We start from the raw sequence: 26,644 nt of genomic DNA on the forward strand, positions 1-26,644 counted from the left end.
TGAGGAATATGAAGATGTTTGGATGTGCATGTGGAATATTTTTTCTTGAGTTTGCTATGCCATCCTTCCAAGTTGTTTGTTGTCCTGGGTCCATCGTTGTCAAAGTGGTTCCAAACTTGTTGGTCTCCTTCTATCCATTGGGTGGTGACATAGTTAATGAATGGTGTTGTATCTACGAGTAGGTCGACGTCTTCAAGGTCCTCCAAGGCGTTGAACCAGTAGTCCTGGATGTGATGTGGTGGTATTAGTGGAAGGAGGGCGGCTCGGCGAATCAGTCTGTGGATGTCTTTATTTTCCGTGTAGTAGGTCTTGAGTCCAAATAGCTGGATCTTTCTCCAAATACATTTGATCATCTATCATAGCATGGATGTGTACAGCTGGCTGAAGAATCTTGGGCATGTGTAGAAAGTTCAATCGCAATAGAGTGTGTCGGTAGTTGATAGAATCTCCAGGTTTGTTGTAGTGGCAAAAGCTAACATCCGTGTGTTGTCACTGTTGTCATCGAATAGGAGAAACTGGTCCCTGGTGTTGGTCTGTGTCCATTCGTCCTCTAGAATAGTCTCTGCTGCTGAGGTTGGGAGCTTTGGTAGAAGTATGGCTCTGCTGTGGTAGATGGATGTCTTACACGATGTGTAGGTGGGTATCTGTTCCGCCAGTTGTCTAGTCTCATCTGTCCAGTTGTGCGTCTGTACTTCGGCAATTTCTTCGTCATAGATGGTTGGTACGGACTTCAGTTCCTCTTTGTATCTTTTCTTAATGTTGTTCATAAGCTTCTGTACTTCTCCTTCGAAGTGGTTGGGTGGATGGCTGTGTTGGTGACCTAATTTTCCTGGGATGTCATTCGTGGTGGTGATTGTTGCAGGGCAGTTTCGAATGCAGCACCTCCAGTAGGTAGTTGTTCTTCAACATGTAGCGGAATCCGGCCTGAAGTAAAGTCCTACCCCCTCGCTTATTGGTTGTGAACTGAACTTGAACTTGATAGTTTGCCATGTTTACAATGATACTGTTCCCTTCCAGTGTCTGATATATATATATGCTTGGGTATTTCTACTCACTCAGGATGGCTTGGAAGTTCACCTCATCCTAATGGTGACTACTGTTCCGGTACAGTTATGCATATCTAGCTTGGGTGTTCAATTTTTATATAGGGCTTGGATGTTCATTACTTCCTCTTATTCCACTTACCTGTTTTAGGCAACCATTTGTTTTTTCACATTTTTTTTAAAATGTGTTATTAGATATTTTAAATTTGAATTTTTAAAATATATATATGTAATACAAATTGAAATTATATAAAATATTTTAAAGATATATTTTCACAAAATCATTTGTTTCTGATATCCTATTTAGATTATTTTATTTACTTCATATTAATTATTCATACATGCATATATATTAGTTAACGTTAAAATAATATTTGTATTCTGTCACTGAGCCTTTGTACACAAATATAACACTTTACAAAATAGTTTTTACTGATTCAGTAGATACTACATGAACAAAAAGAATTTACATAATACAGTTTGGTTAGGTCTATATAAAATGTCCAAATGTCCAGGTCGTAGCTTGACAGCTCAGGAGATGCTACAACAAATAGATTGAGAGCTATAGGTCACACATGACCGATCACCATCCTGTACATGTGTGGAACGTTCCTCGAACATGGGGTAAGTATCCTTGAGAATGGGTAAGTATCCTTGAGTATGGGGAAGTTTCCCAGAACAGGCGGAGTTACTTCCACAAAATTGAGGAAACTCCCACAAAAGTATTCACCAGTGTGATCAGCTGATTATTGTACATTGTCAAATTTATGTTAAAGAGTATACTATATATACTGGCTAAAGTAACATTAATAATAAAATTGGAACTTGAGGTTATTTCACAGGTTCTCTTACAGAATGAACCATAATGTTTTTTTTTTTTTTTTCTTTGTTCAATTTTGGGAGTTCCTTTATATCAGGATATCTTACATTTTTGGAAATGTTTTTTCAGACTATCCTTCCTTTTCCAGAACATTTTAATGCTAACTAGTCTATATCAGTTCCCTGTATTGAGATATGTATCGTATCGTTTTGACTTTTCCAATACATGCATACCCAGCCCTAATGCTACCCCCCCCCCCCCAATTTATTGTTTTAATAGAAGCACCATTAAATTCTGAATGTTCATTCAATAACCTTAAAATAATAAAATAAAACATAATTGCCAACCTATAACATGTATAACGGACAGACCATAATTATTTTTTGAGATAATGGCCGTTTTTTTTTAGGTTATCTGACCTGAAGGGTGTGATAACCTATAGTCATCATGCTTCGTCTGTCGTCGTGCGCCGTCCACTAACCTTGACATACTTTCAAGGTCACAGGGGTCAAAAGTCTAAAAAAAACTCTTTAAGAAACTTCTTCTGAATAACCAGAAGGCTCAGGATACTGATATTTGGCCTGTAGCGTGCATGGATGAAGGGCTAACAAGTTTGTTACAATGAATGACCTTGACCCTCTTTCAAGGTTACAGGGGTAAGTGTTTAAAACCTTTAAGAAACTTCTTCTGACTAACCAGAAGGTCTAGGGTAATGATATTTGACCTGCAGCATGCTTGGATAAAGGCTTACCAAGTCTGTTCAAATGGTTGACCCAGACCCACTTTCAAGGTCTCAGGGGTCCAATTTGTATAAAATGTAAGAATTTTTTCAGTAACATCATTAAGTATTATAAACAAACAAATAACCTTTGATGTTCATATTGGGCCTATTATCAATATGATAGATTAGATGGTTACTTGATCTTGATCCTTGAGCCTGAATAAAGGTGAAATGAGTTCAAAATCTTCAAATCTTCCGTTTTTGTCAGATGACCATTAAGGCCCATTGGGCCTCTTGTTTCCCTCAATATTTGTCTGTGGAAACAGAAATTGACTCAACTTAGCAATAAAAGCATGTGAAAAGGAGTATCTTGAATACTTTCCCATTTGATATCTATATATATCAGCAGTTATAAGTGAGTTTAGTGTGAATATTTCATTTCAATTTGAACCGTTTTAAAAGTTGTTCATAAATGTACCATCATGTTTACAGGTACAAATTCTACATATATGTGCTCAGAGCATTTCCCATCGGACTCCTTCAAAAGGACATTGACTAGAATAAGAAAGCTGAAAGAGGGAACCATCCCAACTGTGTTCAAATGGAGCAAGGCAAAAGCAGAAAGACCACCTCCTAAGAGCCGTCCATTCGTCCTGTGAGAGATTTTTTTTTAGTTTAAACGTATTTTTATCTTTTCAACAATTTTTTGTTTTCTTTCAATTACCTGATAACAAAGAAGCGTATGGTAGCTTATTGTGTTTGTAGATTAATTAGTGATCCGATATAAATGAAAAATTCAAGTACCATCAATTGGTAATTTAATAGTGAACCTTTTCCTATACCCTCCCCCCACCCCTGGTATATTATAAATATCTTTCAAAAATAAAATAATACTGAAAATATCACATAAGACAGGATATTGGTTTTGTTATTGTACAAAAAATCTTTTTATTTTGGTAATTTGATAAGAAAATAGACACAATTGAAAAAAATACATGGATATTTACTGTTTAAACTTTAAAAGTGATATTTCATGCAGCTGCCCTATTAATACAGATTTTGTCAATAAATGATGAAGTACAAATGTATGTTAACTAGTTAGTGAATTGTTTCTTTTGCAATGAGCATAGGAAACAACAATAAATCTTTGACTGTGAAAATGCAAGGGTATTGGTCAGAGGCATGAACTTTTCACTTTTACAGTATTAAAGTAAATTCAATGTAGAACTGAACTTTTTCTTTTTACAATTTACATGTTTTTTGTTGTTAATTTAACAAACCAGATACATCATGTACATTAAATGATCTTGATTGCATATAAAACATTTGAATTATAACTTCTTCATTTCCTTTTACATTTTTTTGTAATGTAGGGCATTGGTGTCAGATTTGACAGTGGAAAGCAGCCAGGGGTTTTGAGACCTGCCTGGTACATGTGTATATATATGTAAAGGAAATAAAAGATTTATTTAAAAAGACTTGAATATTAAAAATAATTTCTTACTACTCTTGGTGCACAATCTAGTAATGTCTTCCTTGTATAACATGCTTCTGCTACATCAAAAGGCATCTTTCACAATTTGATTAATCAAATGATCAAGAAGTATCCAAATTTTCTTCAAATTTGTTGAAATTTTATGTTGATTTTCCTTTGTTTTGCATGTACACTCAGAGTTTTGTATTTGGTACCGTCCAATTAAGTTTGGATGCTGGGTTCGAGTCCCAGAGGGCTCACTACAACATGTATGTAAGCGATATTGAAATTTTATTTTTAAACAAAGTGAAAATCAACAAAGTTTAAAACATTACCTAGTTATCAAAACAAACAGGTATGTACAGTATATATATGTTGCTTTTAAGTTACTGGTAAACTACCTGGTGCATGTAATTGTATGATGACAAAATCTAATTTTACATGTTATATCAATTTTTTTTTTCAATAATTTCATGTGTTAAGTACAGATATATTATGTATAAATATCACTCTTCTTCGGTGTTTAATTATTACAGGTTACCAGTATTTTACTGCTTTGATTCTATGATTTGGCAACTCTGCTGTGATACTTAATTCTTGTTTTCAGGATTTTGAAAATTTGGGTTTTTTTTGGCAGAGATCAGGAAAATCATGTCACAGAGAGGGAAGACATTGCAGCTCCTTGTGGTAAAGCTGATTTCCAGCCAGTTCCAAGCCAGGACCATGACTATGTGACCGATCCGGTTCCAGTGACCGATGCAGAGAAGCTTCAGCTTGCCGAAGAATATATAGCAGTACTTGAAGCTAAGCTTCATGAACAAATTAATACAAGATTTTGTATTGAAAGGTTTATAACTGATGAGTGTACTTTAAATATGTACACTGGTTTTAAGTCATATGCATGTTTGAAAGCTGTATTTGAAAGTTTAAAGCCAACTGCTACAATTATGACACGCTGGAGTCAGGTTCAGCGTATGCGGGGAGGTGTTGACAGTAGAGATGAGCCATTCCGCTGTGAAACACTTCCCCTTATTGACCAATTTTTTTTATTTCTGTGTCGTATACAAAAAGGTTTTAATGGACATGATCTAGCTATCTGTTTTGGAGTGTCAACTAGCACAGTTAGTAGATTACTAATCACATTGGTCAACTATTTGTATTTCATGTTGGGAAGCTTGCCCATTTGGCACCCAGAAGCAGGGTGAATGAAACTATGCCTGAATGTTTTCAAGTCACATACCCAAACACTAGGGTGATTGTGGACTGCACTGAGCTGCGTGCCCAAACTCCTAGTGCTAAGGTATTGAATTCAGAAACTTATTCTAATTACAAGTCACACACTACATTTAAGGGTTTAATTGGTATAACACCATGTGGTGCAATCTGTTTTGTTAGTGCTTTACACACTGGATCCATATCTGACAAGGAAATCACCAAAGTGTCAGGATTAGTAGATCTCCTTGATGTTGGAGATGAGGTGATGGCTGACAAGGGATTTCTGATACAAGATCTCTTGCAGCCAGCTGGTGCTAACCTTGTCATTCCACCTTTTCTTGGTTTGAAAGGCCATTTTTCAAAAAGTGAGGTGAAAAACACACATGAGATTGCTAGATTAAGAATCCATGTGGAGAGAGCAATCCGAAGGTGTAAAGAGTGTAAAATTTTTGATTCAGTATTGCCCCTCACTCTGGCTGGTTCAATTAATCAGGTGTGGACTGTATGCTGTTTGTTGACAAATTTCAGGGGTAAATTGTTTTGAGATATATTATATATGAATGTGACCAGTTAGGACTATTCCAGTAAAACATCTACCTGACCCGATGACTCCAAGAATGAATTGCTTCTGTCTATGGTTTGGTTTCCTACCTCTTACTTCTATTATATATAAAGGAAATTGTCAAAAGAAATTCTATGGGTGGTATCCCGAAACAAAACCTGGAGTATCGAGGAAGATTTCTGCAAAGGGAGGTTACTCTTAAAACATTGTGCCGTTTTTTGCCGGGTTGCACATAGTGCAAATCCGGGTTATAGTATGGCGAATGGCGGGCGGGCAGGTGGGCCGCTGGGCAGGGAAAAGGGGTACCAGTTTTATAGAATCAACTCCTCCTAGAGTTTTTGACGTAGAAACTTGAAACTTTGTAGGATGTTTATACATATGTTGAAGATGTGCACCTTCTATTATGGATTCATTCCGGACATTTTCTGGATTTTCCGGGCTTTGGAACTTAGTCATTTTCCGCATATAAATCACTTTGGGTCTTAGATGTCCATTGTCTATTTTTAAGAACATCTCTGAATCAAAAATATCTGTTAACTTCTTTCTTCAAATGCCCTTCTTCTGCACCAATTCATAAAATACAGCCAAACTTTCTCTCTTTTAACAAATATTCTACATACTCAACAAATGAAACATCCTTAACTATCTTGTAAATACCATATAACATTGCACTCATCCCGCAACCAGGACAATTGTGGCTTTGCCCCAATTTTTATTATTATTACTGCTATCTTGACGGCCCGTCAACACATAAAAGGTCATTAGGGCCATCAACTGGCGAAACACACAGCGATCCAAAAAGGAAATAACATCAAACAAACTACAAAGTAAAAGACAAATGCTTAAAATCATAAATGGATAGATTATCACAATAGATTATAGTGGTAAGTCATATTCTATAATATAGACCAACATCTTTCAGATAACACAGAATGTTTTAAATCTCAAGTTTCAAAAAGGGTCTTTAGACTGGTAATTTTACAATTTAAAAAATTCTCGAGTAGACAGAAGGTCAATGCAGTCCAATGAAAAATGTTTAACAGTAAATGGCTCATCACATCACACGCACCAATGATTATCTTCGCTTTTCAACATATAAGAATGCGTATCTTTCGAATTAGTGGAAATAGAAGGGACGATGAGAAATGGACATATAACAACCAATAGTAGTACACGAGTTCAATTATTTGGAAATGTTGAATTTTAATGGGAAATTTAATCACTCAGAAACATACTGCTAATTAAGGAAGAAAAACTTTATTTGCAATTAGTAGTAAAAAGAAGAATAAAAATTTTAATATTAACACAAAGTGTTCAGTTTTTGATACGTATGTATGTCAATAGTCACGTTACATCAATAGAAAGTTAAAAGTACTAAAATACTGGTTAAAATTAAAAGAATCCAAAAATTGTATACTGGCGACATGTTTAGAAGAGCTATTAGGAATGAATGATACTTGGCTGAACAATATTAAACTAGAACTAGATAAATTAATCTTATCTTATATTTGGAATATTGATACTGTAAATACTAACATATATATAAAATAATAGAACAGCGATTTAAGTATTCTTACACACAGGAAATGAGAGCAAGAATTCAAAATGCTGCCAGAGGTGACCTATATAAACATTTGATCGATAATTTTTGCATGAAATTTTATTTACTAAAACCCATCGATTATACTTATAAACAGTGTTTAGCAAGCATTAGAGTGTCGTCACATCAGTTGAAAATTGAAAACGGGCGCTATTTTAACATTGAAAGGAGACGCAGAATATGTGAATGCTGCGAAAACAATGAAATTGAAGACGAATTTCATTTCATACTCCAGTGTGTTTTTTATAAAGAATTAAGACAAAAAGTATATTAAAAATATTATAAATCACCTAGCGTTTTCAAACTGGTACAGCTGTTAAGTATAGATAATGTGAAGGACTTAAATAATCTTGGCAAATATATTTATATATATATCTATTTAGCCTTTAAGAAAAGAAAAACACACTTCAGAAGATAATGGTGATTACTCTTTAGTTATTCCTGAAACAATGCAAAGTGGAAAATGAATAATAACTGATATATTGATGTATACACATATTTTCACCCATTTTACTAACTTGTTGCTTGTAAAAAAATAAATTCGTTTGATTAATTTATATTAAATATAACATTAAGACTTTTGATTTGCAATCAAAGTGATTTGTCTGTCATTTGGCGTGTGGCTAAGATAAAATGGTATCATATAACTGCATGTAAGAAGAACATTGTTAAAACTATGTGCATACTAGGATAGAAAAAGGTATAACATCTAATATATATTTATTGTGCATGCATTTAAGAAAGAGAAAATATACCAACTCGTCATCATTATATACCTTATAATACGAAGCATCTCGGGTGATATTGTATATCTATGTAAAGCACTATTTTGGCCGTGAGTGAGGGCGTTTTTGTTGTGTGCGTGAGTGTTATGTATGTGTGTTACTAGATGTTTTCTACATTATTATGTACTACAGTACGTGTATGTACAAGAGATCACTCTCCAATTAACAGTATGCATAATTGTATAATCATGTATATAATTGTATACTTATGAGCCGTAAGGCCGTCGGAATAAAATTTGAATTGAAAAAAAAAATTGTAAGGTATGTATGGCCCATCCGAAGACGGGCAAGGGCAACTTCGTCTCGGTGGTTGTCTCTATAGCATGGAGACCATTTACCGATCATAGGTTTAACGGAGTGCAGTTTGTTTGACTGCTATCTAGTGATGGTTCGGTAGCCTCTACATAGAGGCTTGCTGTAGGTGTAGTCTAAAAAGCTCCGAGAGCGAGCCTGACACCTTGGTGATGAACAGTGTCTAATAAATTGAGATATGAAGGTCTAGCAGATCCATACTCGCAACTCGTGAGTGATATTGGGCGGTAACTGGAGGGATCTGTCGTGTCTTTATCCTGTTTGGGGATAGGAATCACAGTTGCCATTTTCCATGACTTTGCGACATTACATGATCAAAAAACATAATTGAAAATACCAAGAAGTTTTTATAAATGACTACTGTGGTAGATGGTTAAGAAACTTATGGTGAATATGATCAGGTCCTGTTGCAAAGTCATGTGATTTTGTCAACGATTCTCGAAGTTCTAACACTGAGAAAGGTTGATTGTAAGTTTCATTGTGTTCGGAAAAGAATTTCAAAATATGACATATAAGCTGTATTTCATGCTATTGTTACTCAATAATGTGACTATGGTATACAGTGTTTTATTTTAAATTTAAGTATGTAATATAACTGTAATTGTTTTGTCTTCTGCTAGAGGTATTATAAGTGAGGTCTTGTTATTTCACAATAAGCTGACCAGTTAAGTCATGCCTCAATGAGTTCTGTTATTCAAGAAATATCTTCTTATATTTCCTAACATTGTATTTTGTCATGAAGTGGTGAGTTCCGTGACTTAAGAAAAATCAATTTCCCCACATTGTATTTTTGTTTTTTTTTCATGAATTGGAGAGAATCGAATCTAAATAATGTAATATATTCTCCGCCATTGAACATGACATGTGTTTGTTTCGATCATTATGAAAATTATTGTATGCCTATATGCAGTGTGCATTTGGTAATAAAATTGAATTGAAAATTGAAAGCGACAATTACCTGAGCGACCGCTAGCAAATTACCGCAATCAAATTATAGAAGCATTCAATTACTACAGTAAGTAATATTTATTAAATATCATTGATCTTGAAAGAGCTATGAAAGTGGAATACACTGAAATCTTTTTTTGGTGTGTGTGGGGGGGGTTTCCAATTTTTGGGAGTCACACTTCAACTTCATTCCTCAAAAAACATTGGCAAGATACTTTATTATTTTGAATGCCTGCAAAAGGTCTCCTGTATGATGTTCAGCGAGATAGTCACTAACTGCTACTAAGAGACTCAACCTCAAAATATGACCTTGGCTGTTCACAGGGCAATAAACATAAACTAAAATCCAGATGTGAAAATTGGTTCAACACTCAGGTGCGGCTGAATCCTGTTTGTCCCAAAAACTGAAAAAAATGTGTCCCAAAAACATTATGTACACAGAGAGGGCAGTGTATTGTTATAACATTTAAGGCATGTTGTTGTAACAGGTAAAAGTAAAGAACTTTTATATATTTTATACTGGTAAACTTACACAGGTAAACCGTAAAGCTATCCGAAACATTTTGAAACATCAAATACAAATATCATTATAACGTAAACTAATATATATGCATGTATGAATAATTAATATGTATTAAATAAAATAATTTAAATAGGATATCAGAAACAAATGATTTTGTTAAAATATATCTTTAAAATATTTTATATAATTTCTTTTTGTATTATACATATATATTTGAAAATTTTAAAAATTCAAATCTAAAATATCTAAAATCACATTTTAAAAAATTGTGACAAATACAAAGGGTTGCCTAAAACAGGTAAGTGGAATAAGAGGAAGTAGTGAACATCGACGCCATATATAAAAATTGAACAGCCAAGCTAGATATACATAATTGTTCTGGAACAGTAGTCACCATTAGGGTGAGGTGAACTTCCAAGCCATCCTGAGTGAGTAAAAATACCCATGCTGAAAAGCATATATATATACCAGACACTGGAAGGGGACAGTATCATTGTAAACATATCAAACTATGAAGTTCAAGTTCAGTTCACAACCAAGAAGCGAGGGGGTAGGACTTTACTTCAGGCCGGATTCCACTACATGGTGACGAACAGCTACCGAGACACCACCAACTGGAGATGCTGCATTTGGAACTGCCCAGCAACAATCACTACCACAAATGACATCCCAGTAAAATTAGGTCACCAACACAACCATCCACCCAACCACTTCGAAGGAGAAGTACAGAAGCTAGTGAAAAACACTAAGAAAAGATGCAGAGAGGAACTGAATCCTGTACCAACCATATATGACGAAGAAATTGTCAAAGTACAGGCGCACAACTGGACAGCTGAGAAAAGACAACTGGCGGAACAGATACCCACCTACACATCGTGTAAGACATCCCTCTACCACAGCAGAGCCAAAGCTCTCAACCTCAGCATCAGAGATTATTCTAGAGGACGAATGGACACCGACCAACACCGGGGACCAGCTTCTCCTCTTCGACGACTTCGAATCTGCCGCCCAGAATGCGGTCAAAGCCGTCTTCCCAGGGATTACAGTGAAAGGTTGTTCCTTTCATTTCAGGCAATGTATTGAGAGAAAAGCCCGATACTTGGACTCCAGACCTACTACAAGGAAAATAAGATATCCCAATTTATTGGTTTCATTGATTTCTATAGTTATGTCCTGAACTGTATAGTTGAATATAAAATGTATACTATATCACACCCTTCCCAGTTAAATTATGTTGTAAGTATAATTGTATAATTATATAAAATGTACATTATATTATAGTGGTATGTAGTGCTAAATTTACCTGTATTTTAAATAAAACACTTGGTAGATTAACTGCTGGTTTGTTTTCGATTTCTTTATTGAAATTACGCCTTACGAATTTTCATTGAAAAGCCAGTACAGCAGTTATCAATGCAGAATGTCTCTTCACTTCATTTCGTGTTGAACACAATCTGCCCCTTGCAAATTCCGATCATGCCTCAAAACTTTTTCCAAAAATGTTTCCGGATTCCGATATCACTAAGAAATATGGATGTGGTAGGACTAAATCGACAGCAATTGTCTATCACCTATCACACCTATTCTCCATTAAAGTGTCCATATGACATATTTGTGTGTCTTTGTGTTGTACCTACAGCATCTGAACAAATGTATACATTCCGTACTTTTTCTTCTTAAATATAAACCATAATTGATCAAATCATTGGGTATAATAATTGGTTTTCAGAAAATTGTGCTGACAGCAGGCACCCAAAAATTGTTTATTTGACAAATTATGCTTGTCGCTTGACTACAACGGCATATTAGCACATTAATAAAATAAGTTTCCATATTGTCGGAGTGTCTATTACACGTGTATAATATAAACCAGTACTTCAACTGCTGACGGAAGAAATTTCAAGAAGATATCTGTTAATATGACGAAGATATGCACGTTTTGATAATGTCGCCAAAAAAAACGTAATCTACGTTACCTCACAAAGGTATAGTATTACACAAACTTTTTACTTTTCTTCAAATTGATTAAAAAGCTTCCATAAACTGCCTTCGTACCTTTCTCCTTGAAAAACATTTCAATTAAGTCATACATATTACGGAAAAAATATTATCAAACAATTTTGATTGGACATTTTAGCGTATTTTTAAGAGCGTAAGCTACGTTCCTCTTTGTGTAAGAAAAATAGTTGGAATATAATCGAGTGGCATTACGAACTGAACATTCTCTATGGTAAAATACATTTAGGAATAAAAAGAAAGTTTGAAGTTTATTTATCAAGACAGAAATTGTTTGGACATAACTGTCAGTAAGTTACGTTATGTAAGCTACGTTGACAATATCTTTCATTTTCAAATTTTATCTGTGAACAATTTGTGATTTCGGAATCATGAGTTTATCCCAAACCGTCCTACGTTTCATCTCATATTATGTGTGCATCATTTCCGCCTGACTGAAGTTTAAGGGTGTCCAAGTTCAAATTATACTTGAATTATTCCACTGATTTAACGACGAAAATAAAGGTAAATATCTCAACTCTAAGATATAAAACTAATATAAGAGTTAATGAATAATGTATTCATTTAATTAATGACCAATTATGATACATTGGACTGTGAAAATCACTGTGATATGGCACCCACGTGGTGTGGATGCAACATTCAAGGACGAATCAAAGTGGTTTTTTTTTTCGTTTAACTACACAAAGTTTGCGATGATATTTCAATCAACTGAGATATATACAAACAAATACCAGTGTATACGTTGATTGATACGTTCTTTATTTATATGAAATCGAACGCATTATAAGATATTTATAAATATTTGTAGTCATTTGTTTCAATGAAATATTACATAACGTAGCTTACTTAAAAAGCATCAAATAAATTTTGATGAAGGATTTTTTTGTTTACAATATTGTATGCCGGATTTTTCTTTTGTTCCCCTTTTTAAAATCGATTGAACAAATATTTAGATACAGAAAAGGATGTTGACCTGGACTCTATTGTGAACAAGACCGTTACAATGATAGATAACGTAGATTACATAAAATATAACGTAGATTACAAAACAAGTATGGCTCTGGCCTCGAAATGACGTCAACCTAAACAGCTCCGGTAAACAAAAATGTAAAAGGTAATTCAGCGAGGTCCTGAGGTCCATAATTCAAATGGCGGGTTTTTAGACGCCTCCTTATACCACAGTGCGATAAAATGCCACATTATTGACAATTTGTAGCTATATTTTGGCCTTCATATTGAACAGTGAGTACCCATGCCTGGCCCGTGCATTCTGTGGCAGCCATTGTATATGTATCCCGATGATAACATGTAGGTGTCCATATTTACCTACAGTTATCTACGCTGAACTGTTTTAGTAATATTGAAACTGCCAATTCATATGTACTTTTAGCACACATGTCTGTATCGTCTTTTCAAGGAGAAAAACGTAATCGAGTTAGTTCATCCTCCTCCTCCTCGACCGGCTCACTCACCCCCCGGGATCCTAAGAGACACAAACTAACTGAACTTTCTGAGGTGTTCACTCTACGAGATACAATGAGTCTTACTCCTGGCCAACCTGGGTTTCAGCCCCAGCCTCAGTATACCACTCCACCTAGTCATCCCTACCCCCCGGGCTACATCCCACCCAGTTCATTTCCTGGGTCGTATCCAATGGGCAGTGCTAGTCCATCGTCGCTGTCGGATAATGATATTGACAGGATTGTAGTGGCTCTAAAGTCTTCTTTTAAGGCGGACATAGCTAACTTAGTTACACAGGAGGTCAACGCCCGTGTATCCCCCCTCATCCAACGTATTGATATGCTCGAACAGGAGAACCGTGATTTACGTCTTCATATAGACGACGTCGAGCAATATGGACGTCGAGCCCTGGTTCGATTCTCTGGATTCAAGGAATCACCCGAAGAGGATACTACAGCCGTTGTCTTGAATGCTGCTACTGCTGCAGGTATTGACTTACAACCCACCGATGTTGAGAGATCTCATCGTGTGGGTAAACCTCGTCAGCAGCATAGTGCTAGTGTACGATCCCCTCCTAAACCTCGGCAAATAATCGTCCGTCTGAAGTCAGTCGATACGAAGTTCAAGCTTCTGAAGGCAAGGAAAGCATTCCGCGATAATGATTCCTTTTCGCACATCTCAGTGAATGAAGATCTCACCAAGATGCGGAGTGAACTCGCTTATCATTCGCGCCAACTTGTAAAATCTAAAGCTATCCTTCAAACGTGGACGACGAATGGCAAGGTGATGGTTAAAGATCTAAATGCCAAGGTCTTCGGCATTAGATCGGTAGACGATCTGGTTCAGTTTGGACACGTGATCCAGTAACCAAACATACAATAAAGTTCACTATAGATGACCTTAATTCTAGCTTACTACTTTTGACTTTGATAACCTGTCATTTGATAAATCCAAGCACATTTCATTATCAATGAATTAGTTTGTCATTCCGTGTCATTGTATTTCAAAAATATTGATCGATTATGCATGAATTATCGTAATCATGTATTAATTGTCTGTGTACTAGATATCTTGTCAGCTTAATCTAATTTCGAAATCAAATAAGATCGGTTTGTAATACACGGTTATATAACTTACATGACCTGTACATACCTGTACTTTTTCCCATCTCATGTGTCAGTATTATTTTTGTCTCGGTCAGCATTGTGTCCACACCGTCACAGTTTAACTGCTATGGACAATTACAATGTATTGAAAAGTCTGCCCTCTTTTTCTTTATCTATGACCCATAGTATCAGATTTCTCTGTTTACAAACATATGTATGTGCACTTCACTGAGTGTGTGTGTGCAGTCACGTGGTCAAGTGCATGCTACCGTGAAGCAGACATATTGGGTTATCCCATATGTAGGTTTACCAGTTACCTGTATCATGTGAGCTGGATCTTATTTACATGTTATAATTCCACTGTTTTCATCAATATAATTCTCCTAATGCCGCATAAATAATAAGTTATTACCTTCATTCAATTACTATATAACCACGCGTTGTGTTTGCACATGTAAATATGTAATTATAAAATCAAAGGCTTTCTCCCTGTTGCCGCATAGACAATTCTTCGTATTAACCCGGCCCGTGCGCCAATGTTAGAACCTCAACTTTGACCTCATTGTGTACCTTGCTGTTATCCAAATGCACACGACGTTTATATTTCTCTCTCTACTTCTTCTGTTCCTTCATTATCCTATCCCCCGACCCGTCCCCCACCTTACTATTTATATGATACTGTCGTTGTTCAAACTATATCTGTTGTATTCTGTCCGAGCACACCATTGTTTCATGCTTTTGTACACCAGTACTGATGTGACATAATGCTGATCTCGTTACAATTACACCGTGCTCGGATAGGACTATTTAATAGAAAAGTTTTTCAGATTTCTACGAAATTAGTTAAGGTTATAATTAATGCTAAATCTCAAGACTCTCTGGGATTTTGTGATGTAGCTCATTGTCTTTTGCATTTTTTTCTCCTGTGTGTAATTCAGTTGTTACTTATTATATCAGGCAATATTGAGATAAATCCAGGTCCTTCGGACAACTCCGACTCTGCCTCTGAAATCTCCTCCGAATCTTCCTACCTCTCTAGTAATGCAAGCGACTATTACGACAGTACTAAGTATTCTTTTGTTCACTTGAACGTCCAAAGTCTCCGGAATAAGATGGATGTATTATTTACCGAACTGCACAACGTCTGCGTACTTTCATTTACTGAAACTTGGCTCTCCACTAATGATAACTTAACAGATTTTACTTTTCCTGGTTATTGTGAACCGTTTTGTTATATTAGATCTGATCGTGTAGGAGGGGGAGTGTCTGTGTACGTAAAAAATGACATACCTGCTAAGCGTCGCCCCGACTTAGAGCTTCCTACTGTTGAATGTGTTTGGGTAGAATTGAATTTAGCAGGTACTACTGTACTTTATGGCACTTTCTACAGACCACCTAATTCTCCAGTCTCTACATGGGATCATATTTCACAATCGTTAGAACTTGCTTTTAATACTGGGTGTGATAATATTGTTTTAACCGGTGACTTGAATGCTGATTATTTAACTAATAACCAATCCGTTCCATATTTACACGAATTATTACACACTTTCAATTTAACCCAAATGATATCGTCTCCTACCTTTTATACTGAAAATTCTTCATCATTGCTTGATGTTATTTGTGTGAGTAATCCATATTTGATTGAGAAATGTTCTGTTGGGGAAAGTTTTCTAGACCAGCCCCTGAGGTATCACTGTCCTATTTTCTGTAGCCTAAATATAACTGTACCTAAGAAGTCGTCAATGAAACGTAATATTTGGTTATATGACCAAGGCAATTATGACATTTTTAGAGAGAAACTTTCTATTGTTGATTGGGATACTGTTTTAACATATGATGATTTAGATGCCTCTGTCGATGGCTTTGCTGATATACTCATTAACACCGCTAAGGAATGTGTTCCAAACAAAGTAGTTACTATACGTAGCAGAGAACCTCCGTGGATGACCAGTGAAATTCGTAAGTTAGCTCGGAAACGTAAAAGATTATTTAGATTAGCTAAGAGATCAGGAACCATAGAGGATTGGTGTAAGTATAAAAAAATTAGGAACAAATGTGTAAATACAATACGTAATGCAAAAACTAAATATGTCCGTAAACTATGTGGAATGCTGGGTAACAATACACGTGGGAAGTCTTGGTGGAAAACGGTAGGTAAACTTATGCTTAACACCAACAAAACCTGTAATATACCACCCATTCATACACAAACTTCTATTTTTTCTGATGACATTGATAAAGCAAATGCATTTAATGAATTCTTCTGTCTCAACTCTACCGTCGATGATACTAATGCTGAACTTCCACCTACTACTAACAACGAACCTCTTCTTAGTCATATATATATAGATAGGAATGACATTATTTCTGTTCTATTAAATCTAGATTGCTCTAAGGCAGTCGGACCTGACCTAATTAATCCTAGACTCCTTAAGGAGGCAGCAATAATCTTGAGTTACCCCCTCCAAGTAATCTTCAATAACTCTTTAACTACTTCATATTTTCCTAATAATTGGAAATTAGCTAATGTTACGCCAGTGTTTAAAAAAGATAACCCTTCTCTTCTCAACAATTATCGTCCTATATCATTAATATCTATTGTCGGAAAGGTAATGGAAAGATGTGTATATAAATATCTGTATAAGTTTATTATTGAGAACTCTCTATTATCATCTTCCCAATCCGGATTCAGGGCTGGTGACTCTACAATTAATCAATTACTCGCCATTACTAATGATATATATTCGGCTTTAGATAAAGGTAAAGAAATTAGAATGGTCTTTTGTGATATCAGCAAAGCCTTCGACAGAGTATGGCATGCAGGGCTACTTTTTAAATTACATAAAATAGGCATTGGGGGGAGTTTGCATTTGTGGTTTAGAAGTTATTTAGATAACAGAAAGCAAAGAGTAGTTATAAATTGTAAAACCTCTGAGTGGAAAGTAATAAGGGCTGGTGTTCTAATTTTTATAAATGACATAGTTGACGACATTAACGCAATAATAAAACTATTTGCCGACGACACTTCACTTTATGCTATAGTAGATACTCCGCTTCAATGTGCAGACTTACTGAATGACAGTTTAAGGAAAATATATGCCTGGTCTGAAAAATGGTTGGTTACTTTTAACCCTGATAAAACTGAATCTCTTCTGATTAGTAGAAAACTCAATAAGCCCCATCACCCACCTTTACTTATGAATGACGTTCCTGTTAATGAGGTCAAACATCACAAACATATAGGACTCTTCTTCTCTCATGATGGTACTTGGTCTGAACATATTAACTTTATGATAAAGAAAGCCTCTAATAAACTCGCTGTTTTACGGAAATTTAAGTTCAAAATAGACAGAAACTCTCTACAAACTTTGTATTTTTCATTTATCAGACCTATTCTAGAATATGGCGATATGGTCTGGGATAACTTAACTATTCAACAATGTCAGTCTTTGGAGAATATTCAGCTTGAAGCTGCTAGAATTATGACGGGTGGGACTAAACTAACTAGTCATGCTAAGCTTTATGAGGAAACTGGGTGGGATAGTCTACAATATAGACGCAATGTTAAGAAAACAGTTCAAATACACAAAATGATTTTTGGTCTCTCTCCCCCATATCTCTCACAACTACTTCCTCAGCACAGAACCGACGCTCATCAATATAATACACGTGATGCTGATAATCTGAGTAATGTATTTTGTAAAACTAATTTATTTAAGAAATCTTTTCTTCCTTCTTCTATCGACCTTTGGAACTCGCTACCACCACTAGTAAAAAATAACCCCTCTATAAGTAATTTGAAAAAATTACCTACACAGACACTCCCGTACTGTCCCTCCTTATTATAATTTTGGGAATCGTCTTGACCAGGTTCATCACGCTAGGATAAGGATGTCCTGCAGTTCTTTAAATGCCCACCTGTTTAGTCGTAATCTTGTCGATAGTCCTTATTGCTCCTGTAGACAGTCACACGAAACTACTGAACATTTTCTTCTATTTTGTTCTAATTATACAGACATAAGAAATGGATGTTTTTTAAATTTGCCCGAAAATTACACACTCGACATGCTTTTGTACGGAGATCCAAATCTAACTATCAATGAAAATGAAAACGTTTTCCGTTGTATACAATATTTTATTTCTAAAACCAAACGTTTCGCAAATTAATAGTGCTACCTCATTGATCCCAGAGAGTTGTGTGAACTAACACATTTGCGTATGTTTAATTGATGTACAATATGTAATTATGTACAATGTAGCAACTACAGTTTAGTATCATAATGGTATTAAAACACTTCATTATCCCCCTTTCTCCCCTGCCCCCTCCTCTCTCTCTTTCTTTCACTCTCCGTCTTTCTTTCCTTCATATATTTACAAAGTTTATCACTTGTCTATTTCAAACATATTTCTTACTAAGTATGTTGTAAAGTTTTTAGTGTTGTCACCTGCTTGTCATTATTTAAGGAGACAGATTCATATAAGTATGTAATACTTTTTTCTGAATCCTTATATTAATTATGCATATTATGTATACATAAAAATGAATGAAATAAAATATGGTTTAAACTAATACTGATCAATATCATCTTCGTCTTAATAGACTCTTTAATGTTTCACTAGCAAGAAATCAAATATATATTACCGGCTTTTCCCCAAATACATGGAATAACCCATCTTGCCGGTTTACTGCAATGTCGTCCATTAGTGCAATAAAAGCAATGTGTTCTTTCAACCTATTGCAGATGCCGAACGCCAGTGAACGTTTTTTTTTAAAAAAATAAAGTCAATGGAGATAGGAAATTAATATAACTTTATGTCAGTTAAGAAATTCTGTAAGTAACTTGAACGCCGATTTATGTAATTCCTAGCTAATTCATAGCTATGTTTGTACTTGAGGTCATCAAGTTAAAAGTTGCTCTCACTTCTTTCTTTGTCCTCTTTTCACTAACCAAAGACAACTCCATTTTACTTCTGCCCTGAACGAACGTATTCCATTCAAACATTTCTAACTGGTTGCCATGAGCTAGATGCAGTTACAAATGATTCCATACTTGAGTTGATTCAGAGATCCATTACTGATACCAGACGTCTTTTAAAGTAAACGTTCCGTTCGTATATTGTTGTGTCAGGTTTTTGTCGGCTTGTTTCTGTATAAATTCAGCAAATGAAAGTGAAAATGTATAGGCAGTTTGTTTTTGCTGCCTTCCATGCATACTGACATTCGGAATGATCCTTTTCCAGAGACAATGAGTGATATTGATACCATTAAATGTAAGTATTTAATATTTATTACTGTTATTTGACTGATGTGTATATTTGTTTATATTAGCAAAGAGATGGCCTGTATAGGCTATACCTGTTGCCCAATCTCTTTTGTCAGTAAAATCATGATAATGAAATATTGCGAAATGAAGAACACGTACTCAATCCATCTGAAATCCTTTTGGTAAGATATGTTGTAATTAATAAATCTATGTATAAATGCAGTCTGTTACCATGTCATGGCGCGTACCAAATCAACCGCTAAAAGAATAGTGTTCTAGAAGAATACTGCATATACTGCATTAATCGCATACTAAGAAATTCTTGTCATTGAACTCCAGCTGATTTGTCAATAATTGGGTGACGATGATATATAAATTACACTTATTCCCTGGTATGATATGGTTTATTACTTCTCCAACAAACTTTAATAATCCTTGTCTTTGTCTTTATGGGTTTTCTTTTCTCTACTTTTCAGTAAGCTTGCAAATTTCTATCCTAAAAATCGTTGGATCCTCAGTACAGCTTCTGTAAAGAGAAATTTTAATTGATACTTGTGCATGTACATACTGGAATTTGATTAAAGATCAAGACAAACAGTGGGAGAACATTACTATTTGAACTGATAAGAATCTTTTGCTGCGTCTAAATTCGAAACATAACAAGCCGGTATTTAAATACTACAAAATATGTCCTGCTTTCAAAATACTAAAAAACAAATTAATGGTACAGTTTTATAACGCCTGTTTTTTGTATTTTATTTTTAATGTTTAACAATTTTAGTTGATCAAGTAAAATACGATACAAATTAATTAATTATATGGTGTTTTTCTCCAGTTTCTAGAAAACTGTGAAAGACAATAACAATGTGCAAATGTACAAACGACATGATTGAAAGGTTTACAGTATTTATGGAAAACTAGAAGAGAAAACACGCCAGTCGGAGAAATTCTATAAGAACTAACGCTCTACCAAGTTCAGGTGATTTATTTGTTTATTTCATTTCATCTTTTATTTCTATTTTTTTTTCTTTTTAATTACATATCACTTAAGTCAGTATACGGGTAAATGCAAAGGGTTAAATGTATCTTTATCTTTCTCTTACCCGTAGCTGTACTTGCCGACGAGAGCGTACCCTTCCTCAATCTCAAACTCAAATCCAAGTTTGAAAGAATACAGTACATTCGGTATGAAGCAATCGGTGAGACAAATACCTGCAATAAAGACGTTCGATTTGAGCTCATTTTCTCTTTGTAATTCGGCTATATTGCTAGCGTTTAATTACGATATCAGGTACAAACAAAATAAACAAGTTATCGGTAACCGACACAAATCTACCCAATCGGCTTGTTTTCCATGGACTGGTTTTGGAATTCCTGAGATTGACCAATCAAAAAGAACTTAACTTATTGTGTCGAAAGGAAATATTTTTTATAGAAACAATAACTTTCAATTTTATGAAAGCAGTGTATGAAGTTTCACATGGATCAGTCAGCGGAAACTCAAGTTATTCAACGGCAATGAATTTTCAATTCATAGTAACAGTGACCTTTATCTTTGACCTGTCACATCGAAATGCAATCCTATGCAAACAGCATCGGTAAGGAAGCACTAAGGAAAGTTTGAATTGATCAGGTTCTAAAAGAACACAATTATCGGGTTAAAACCAATTCTTTAATTACACTTGTATTTTCACCCAAAAAAGAAACAGTAGGCAAGCACTTCCTATAGAAAACATTGTGTGAAATGCTTGAGTCTGCTAAGTTTTTGTACCAAAATGGACAGGATGACGGAGGGACGCAGTTATTCTGATATTTAAAATGGACTTTAAATTTTCTTTTTAATACCGTATGGTACTTTTGTCAACATGACATTGTTAGCAGTAGGATTTTGAATTGCATAACTAAAGTATATATATAGATTTTATCTCCTTTGAAGAAAATTGGCTAGCCTAAAGGTTTACCGTGAATCTGAGGCCATGAACGGGGCGTTAAAACATCAAACAGAGTTGTTTGTTTTTTTTTCACTTCAAGCGCTGTTCATCAAATTTTCATGAGATGACTATGTTACATGTCTCTTTGTATTATACATTCTCTGGAAGGGATTTAATTGTGTTTGTTATACCGTTCTTTTTTTAAAATATGATGAACATCGCATGTCCTTTAAATGCTTTAAGTCATCGTCCAAAACCCGATCATGAATTTCTTGTCAGACCTCGAGAGGCCCCTTGGCATTTACTCTTCTTAGCCCTATTTAGAGATCAGTGCGACTCTGGTAATCTACCAGAATGACAGGTCCAAACTCGCAAATAGAGACGAGTATACTTAATGGTCTGTCTGAAAGCAGACGTTATACATGTGACTAAACACGATAAGTCAGTAAGGAAAAAGATACAATAACAATTTATGTATATATAAAAGAGTAGAGGAATTCAGTTTCGGTTGATTCTGAGTTCGGAGGAATTTAGCTCAGAATTAGAATTAATGTCAGTCAGACACCGTTGGTGGTGATTAGAATTTACAAATCCTCTGTCACAGATATATTACCTTGAGTGGGAATAAGAAGACCAAACAAATGTTTGCTGAAGATAACCACTACGGCAAATATGAAAGCATTTCCTCTTTGGGAATGTGGTATCGGTTCATATAAAACAATTTTCCGAACATCACATGGCTACGAAGGAGTAGGACACATCAGAATTCCAGCCTTGGTATCGGCTTTTGTTGTCTTGCATGCTTGACACTGAGGACATGAGCGTATATATATCGTTATAATAAGAGACAATTAGGGAAAACAGCAATGTTCGTTGAATGTATAAAGATTATGCTGGATACCAAAATGTCCTCCCATAGTTGAATCAGGATAAAGGTAAAGGGCAGATCTTCCTCTTGCACAGTAAGCTGGTAGCACTGTAGTGATGTGGTCCGCTTTGCGTTGGCAATACGTGAATGAAAAACATTCGATATACCAAACTATAATAAAAAGACTAAATAAAATCTTCGAGATGCTGTTTGACAGCCTGGTAGTAATTGATTTTCGAAATAGGATATAATTGATCCAAAGGTGGAATCATTTGGCAAATAAAATATCTCCTCTAGTTCATTTATGACTTTCTGTACTAAATTTGCACGAGATGGTAGCAAATTGTTGTCTCTTGATACTACTCGTGCAACGACATTGATGTCATCTACGGTTCTGAAGCATCTCCCTGTGTAAATACTGCAAAGATGATGTGATTGTCCTTAGATATTGGCGGTGCCTTAATCAACTGCGGATCGTGTTCAGCATCCTGCAGATCGGTACCATGGCAATAAATCTCTGTCCGAGATGACGGTTGCAGTCAGTATGAAATGAAACCTTAGTCTCGGGAATGGAAGAATTGTCTCCTCCTATGGGTCGGCTTCTAAAAGCACAAATGGTTGGATGCAGAAAGATGCCTGATTTAGCATATTCTTTGACGCTTGCCATACGTATCATGAATCTGGTCCTCGGAATCACCATCATAGCCATCATCCTCATCGTGAATAAGGGTTGTCTTAGATGGAATAAACGAGACGAGCTGAGTGTATATTGCTGACCTGGTCATTTTCAGATGAAGAGTGTCCTATGAGGTCTGCAAGGCGATGTCCTCAAGGGAGATAAATGTCACCAAGGTTGTCGGCTATATAAGGAATAAATTTTCGAAACCACTTAAACATTCCAAGGAGTCTTTGCAATTCTTTGATTGTTATGGGTGGTTTGTGATTGACTGGAGGCAAAATGTCATCCTTAAAACTTTTCTGATCTAGGAATTTCCTTGGGCCTAATTTTGGTGCAGCAGAGCTTAGTCTCTGAAACGCTTTCTCTAGATCTGTGAAATGCTTGATGCCTACACATGTGATGTAAAAATATATTCTGTATGATCAAAGAGTTGTACAATCTGCACGTGGTCACGCAGTGTTGATCCTCGAGTAACGTTTAAGGACATTTCGTCCCAGCGAAGCAAGAATCGCTAAATAACACAAATTTGTTCATATTAAACAGTCAGTAACCATTTTAACATACTTAAAACGTCACGACACCAGCTTAGAATTCACCACCATGTAGAGTTCGGGGCAATTTAGCTCAGAATTAGATCAAATTAACTGCTTAAAACAACGCTTATTTTGGTCCGCGTGCTCTGTTTCTTCCAAATCTCACATCAAATACCATTTCCCCTCCTCCTCCTCTTCTTCCTCCTCCTCCTCGTTATAAGTCTGACAAGAATTATTGCTGTTCCCCAGTTTCCAAGTACTACACGAATTATACACATAACACTGAACAGTTAGGTAAATAATTAAACTTACCTTTGAGCTGACAACAGACTGGCTTCTGTTCGTCCCTACCCACCAACACATGGTTTTCAGGACAACGGAAAGACTCTGTCCTGTTATCGTCATCTGTCAAAGAAAGTCTTGCATATTATTGTCATTATGTCGTCAATATTCGCAAAATACTATTTGAATTTACAAAGCTAAAAGAAAAACAAAACAGTAAGAGTTGTTTCCCTTCTATTATAGGTGTGATTACTCATCATGCCAGTGTAATGAAGATTTACTGACACGATGTCAAAGAAAATCTACTTAAAACAACTTTCACATGCATTTGTCCGTCATTACCTAGAATAACACAGTGGTCCTTCCTTTGAGTCGTTGCATCGCACGATAATTGGAATTTCCCAATGAGCGGATCAAAACGACTGTTGGATGGAAGAGAATCTCCAGGGCAGTTTTCGAAAAGGGCGGGTTGGTCACACGGTGCAGCGCTACAATACACGAAAAGGTCTGTTAAAGTGATTGCTTTTGAAAAATAACGAAATGCTTTGAAATTGGATCATTTGTCCTTCTTAGTTGAAACATTGATTTCGACTAACGTTATTTTTTTTCCAGAATCTCAATGCTTTAAGTCTAAAGCATCACCATCAAGACCTAGAAAAACAAACACCGCTGTAGTGCACTTAAATTCCTTATTGAGCGATACCATGCCTTAATTCGTATTGAAAGGCGTTATTCACTTTTATTTATTTTTAATTTAAATACATATTTGAAACGTTTTATAAATGTGATGATTAGTTCTCATTTCATCCGTTAGTATTTGAACTCGTGACCTCTGGCTTACTGGTGGCATGCTCCACCGATCGAGCTAAAGAGAAGTTTTCTCTTGCTGAGCTGTAGATTGCGACTAATATCTTAATAATATAATAATTAATTAATTATCATAATATCTCCACTTAAGAACATAATTCGTCCTCGAATTTTGGGTTTGCAGCAATCCTTGTAATGGAGAGCCCCTTCATAGGCGTCAGAGTTCATTATTAAATTTCAACTGAGGGAAGTCTTTAGCAGATTTACATACATTATATATCAAATTCAGAAATTAGTAAATATGTATATAAACCAGACAATTTGTTATCCCGTAGAATACCTGTCACATTGGTGTCTGATTTCTAACACGTTAGGGACTGTACAGTACCATACGTAAAGATGCGAAATCTATTAATGTTGACGGTGTAAAACATTGTCTATACATTCTCATTTTTATTACATTTGCAGATATTTTTCTCAAACCAGATGTGTGAAACTGATATTCGGATCGAAATGCATCCTAAAACATTATCCTCAACTTTCAGAATTCATGAATAAATAATCATATCTATTCTGAATCGCACAAAAGTATACAAGTTGCAACATATTATAGTCGCTCTCCATCAGGAATCCAGAACGAGGCTAGGGGAACTCTGTGAAACCCGACGTGATCGTGATTGTCAACCTCCATCTTCAGTAATTAATATCTAATTGATCTAAATAGTCTTATGAAAGTTTGAAAATAGACATGGTTTATTATATGAGGTGTCTCTTTTAGGCCATATTTCATTGAAGTAGCTGGAGGCGACCTCACAGAACAATAACGAAAAGTCAGTAGACTGCCATCCAATGAGAACGGGGAAAATGTCTTGCTGAAAGGACAAGATCACTACATAGCATGATGATCAGATTCATAAGCTGTCGGTGAAACACAAAACATATCGAATAGGGATTGTCAGATTACACATCTCTTTACGCGAGGTTTTCTGAGTTTGCTATCTCAAGCAAGTATTGATGAATGTTGTCATAACAGTAATTGTCATAGTGCGGTCAATACTCGACCTTCGCTCCGTAAATGATTTTTATGAAATACAAACAGTACATTTTACAAGAACAAGAACGTGAAATACCACAAATTGGGCCATCAAAAGATCTAAAACCATATTAATTAACTTTTATTGTTCTGTTTAAGGAACATCCTGCATGATTAAATTCCAACCGGATAGTCAAACTGTTTTAGGAGCATTTTGTGTCATTTAACTCCTTGTCAAACACATCGTACACTAAGTGAGAGTTCTTGTATTTCAGGTTTCTAAAATTGTGTCGTGTTTAGTTTAGCGCATTGAATGCCACTATCTTGTTTTATAAGTATCTGCAGCTTTATTTCTAAAAGAGGAAATAAAACTTTTCATAACCTTTCATAAGACTTAATATGTTTGCAACAAACTTACGCCTTTTCAAACTTACGTGGTAGTTCCGAATATTCTCGACTCCACTTTGTTGACGAAAAAACCAGTTATCAGTACCAGGCAGATATTCCCACGTGTGACCGCCATTGTTCGTATCCGGATGTCAGTTGGTTGTCAGATAATGCCAAATCTGTTCAAAAGAGCGTGTTGCAAAATATCGATTCAAATTGCTTTTGATCTATATAAAATAAGGTGATATATGTATATATATATATATCT

General features: G+C 35.5%; 2 protein-coding genes across 2 annotated transcripts; one reads left to right on the forward strand and one right to left on the reverse strand.

Annotated features, from left to right (window-relative positions):
* The first annotated feature begins 1,683 nt into the window (after positions 1-1,683).
* Positions 1,684-5,263, forward strand: LOC132552586 (uncharacterized). The gene is made up of 3 exons (XM_060216775.1): positions 1,684-1,687; positions 3,077-3,239; positions 4,696-5,263. Exons 1-3 carry the CDS (start codon positions 1,684-1,686, stop codon positions 5,261-5,263), a joined length of 735 nt encoding a protein of 244 aa, XP_060072758.1.
* Positions 5,264-20,321: 15,058 nt separating this feature from the next.
* On the reverse strand, positions 20,322-26,512 carry LOC132552596 (uncharacterized). Its single transcript, XM_060216786.1, has 5 exons — positions 26,424-26,512; positions 24,492-24,637; positions 24,180-24,272; positions 20,960-21,068; positions 20,322-20,382 (listed from the first exon to the last, which is right to left on the reverse strand). Exons 1-5 carry the CDS (start codon positions 26,510-26,512, stop codon positions 20,322-20,324), a joined length of 498 nt encoding a protein of 165 aa, XP_060072769.1.
* Positions 26,513-26,644: the final 132 nt, after the last annotated feature.

This window comes from Ylistrum balloti, unplaced genomic scaffold, assembly GCF_031769215.1.
Source record: "Ylistrum balloti isolate Yb309-2 unplaced genomic scaffold, AGI_CSIRO_Ybal_v1 Utg369632, whole genome shotgun sequence".
Classification (NCBI taxonomy): Eukaryota; Metazoa; Mollusca; class Bivalvia; order Pectinida; family Pectinidae; genus Ylistrum; species Ylistrum balloti.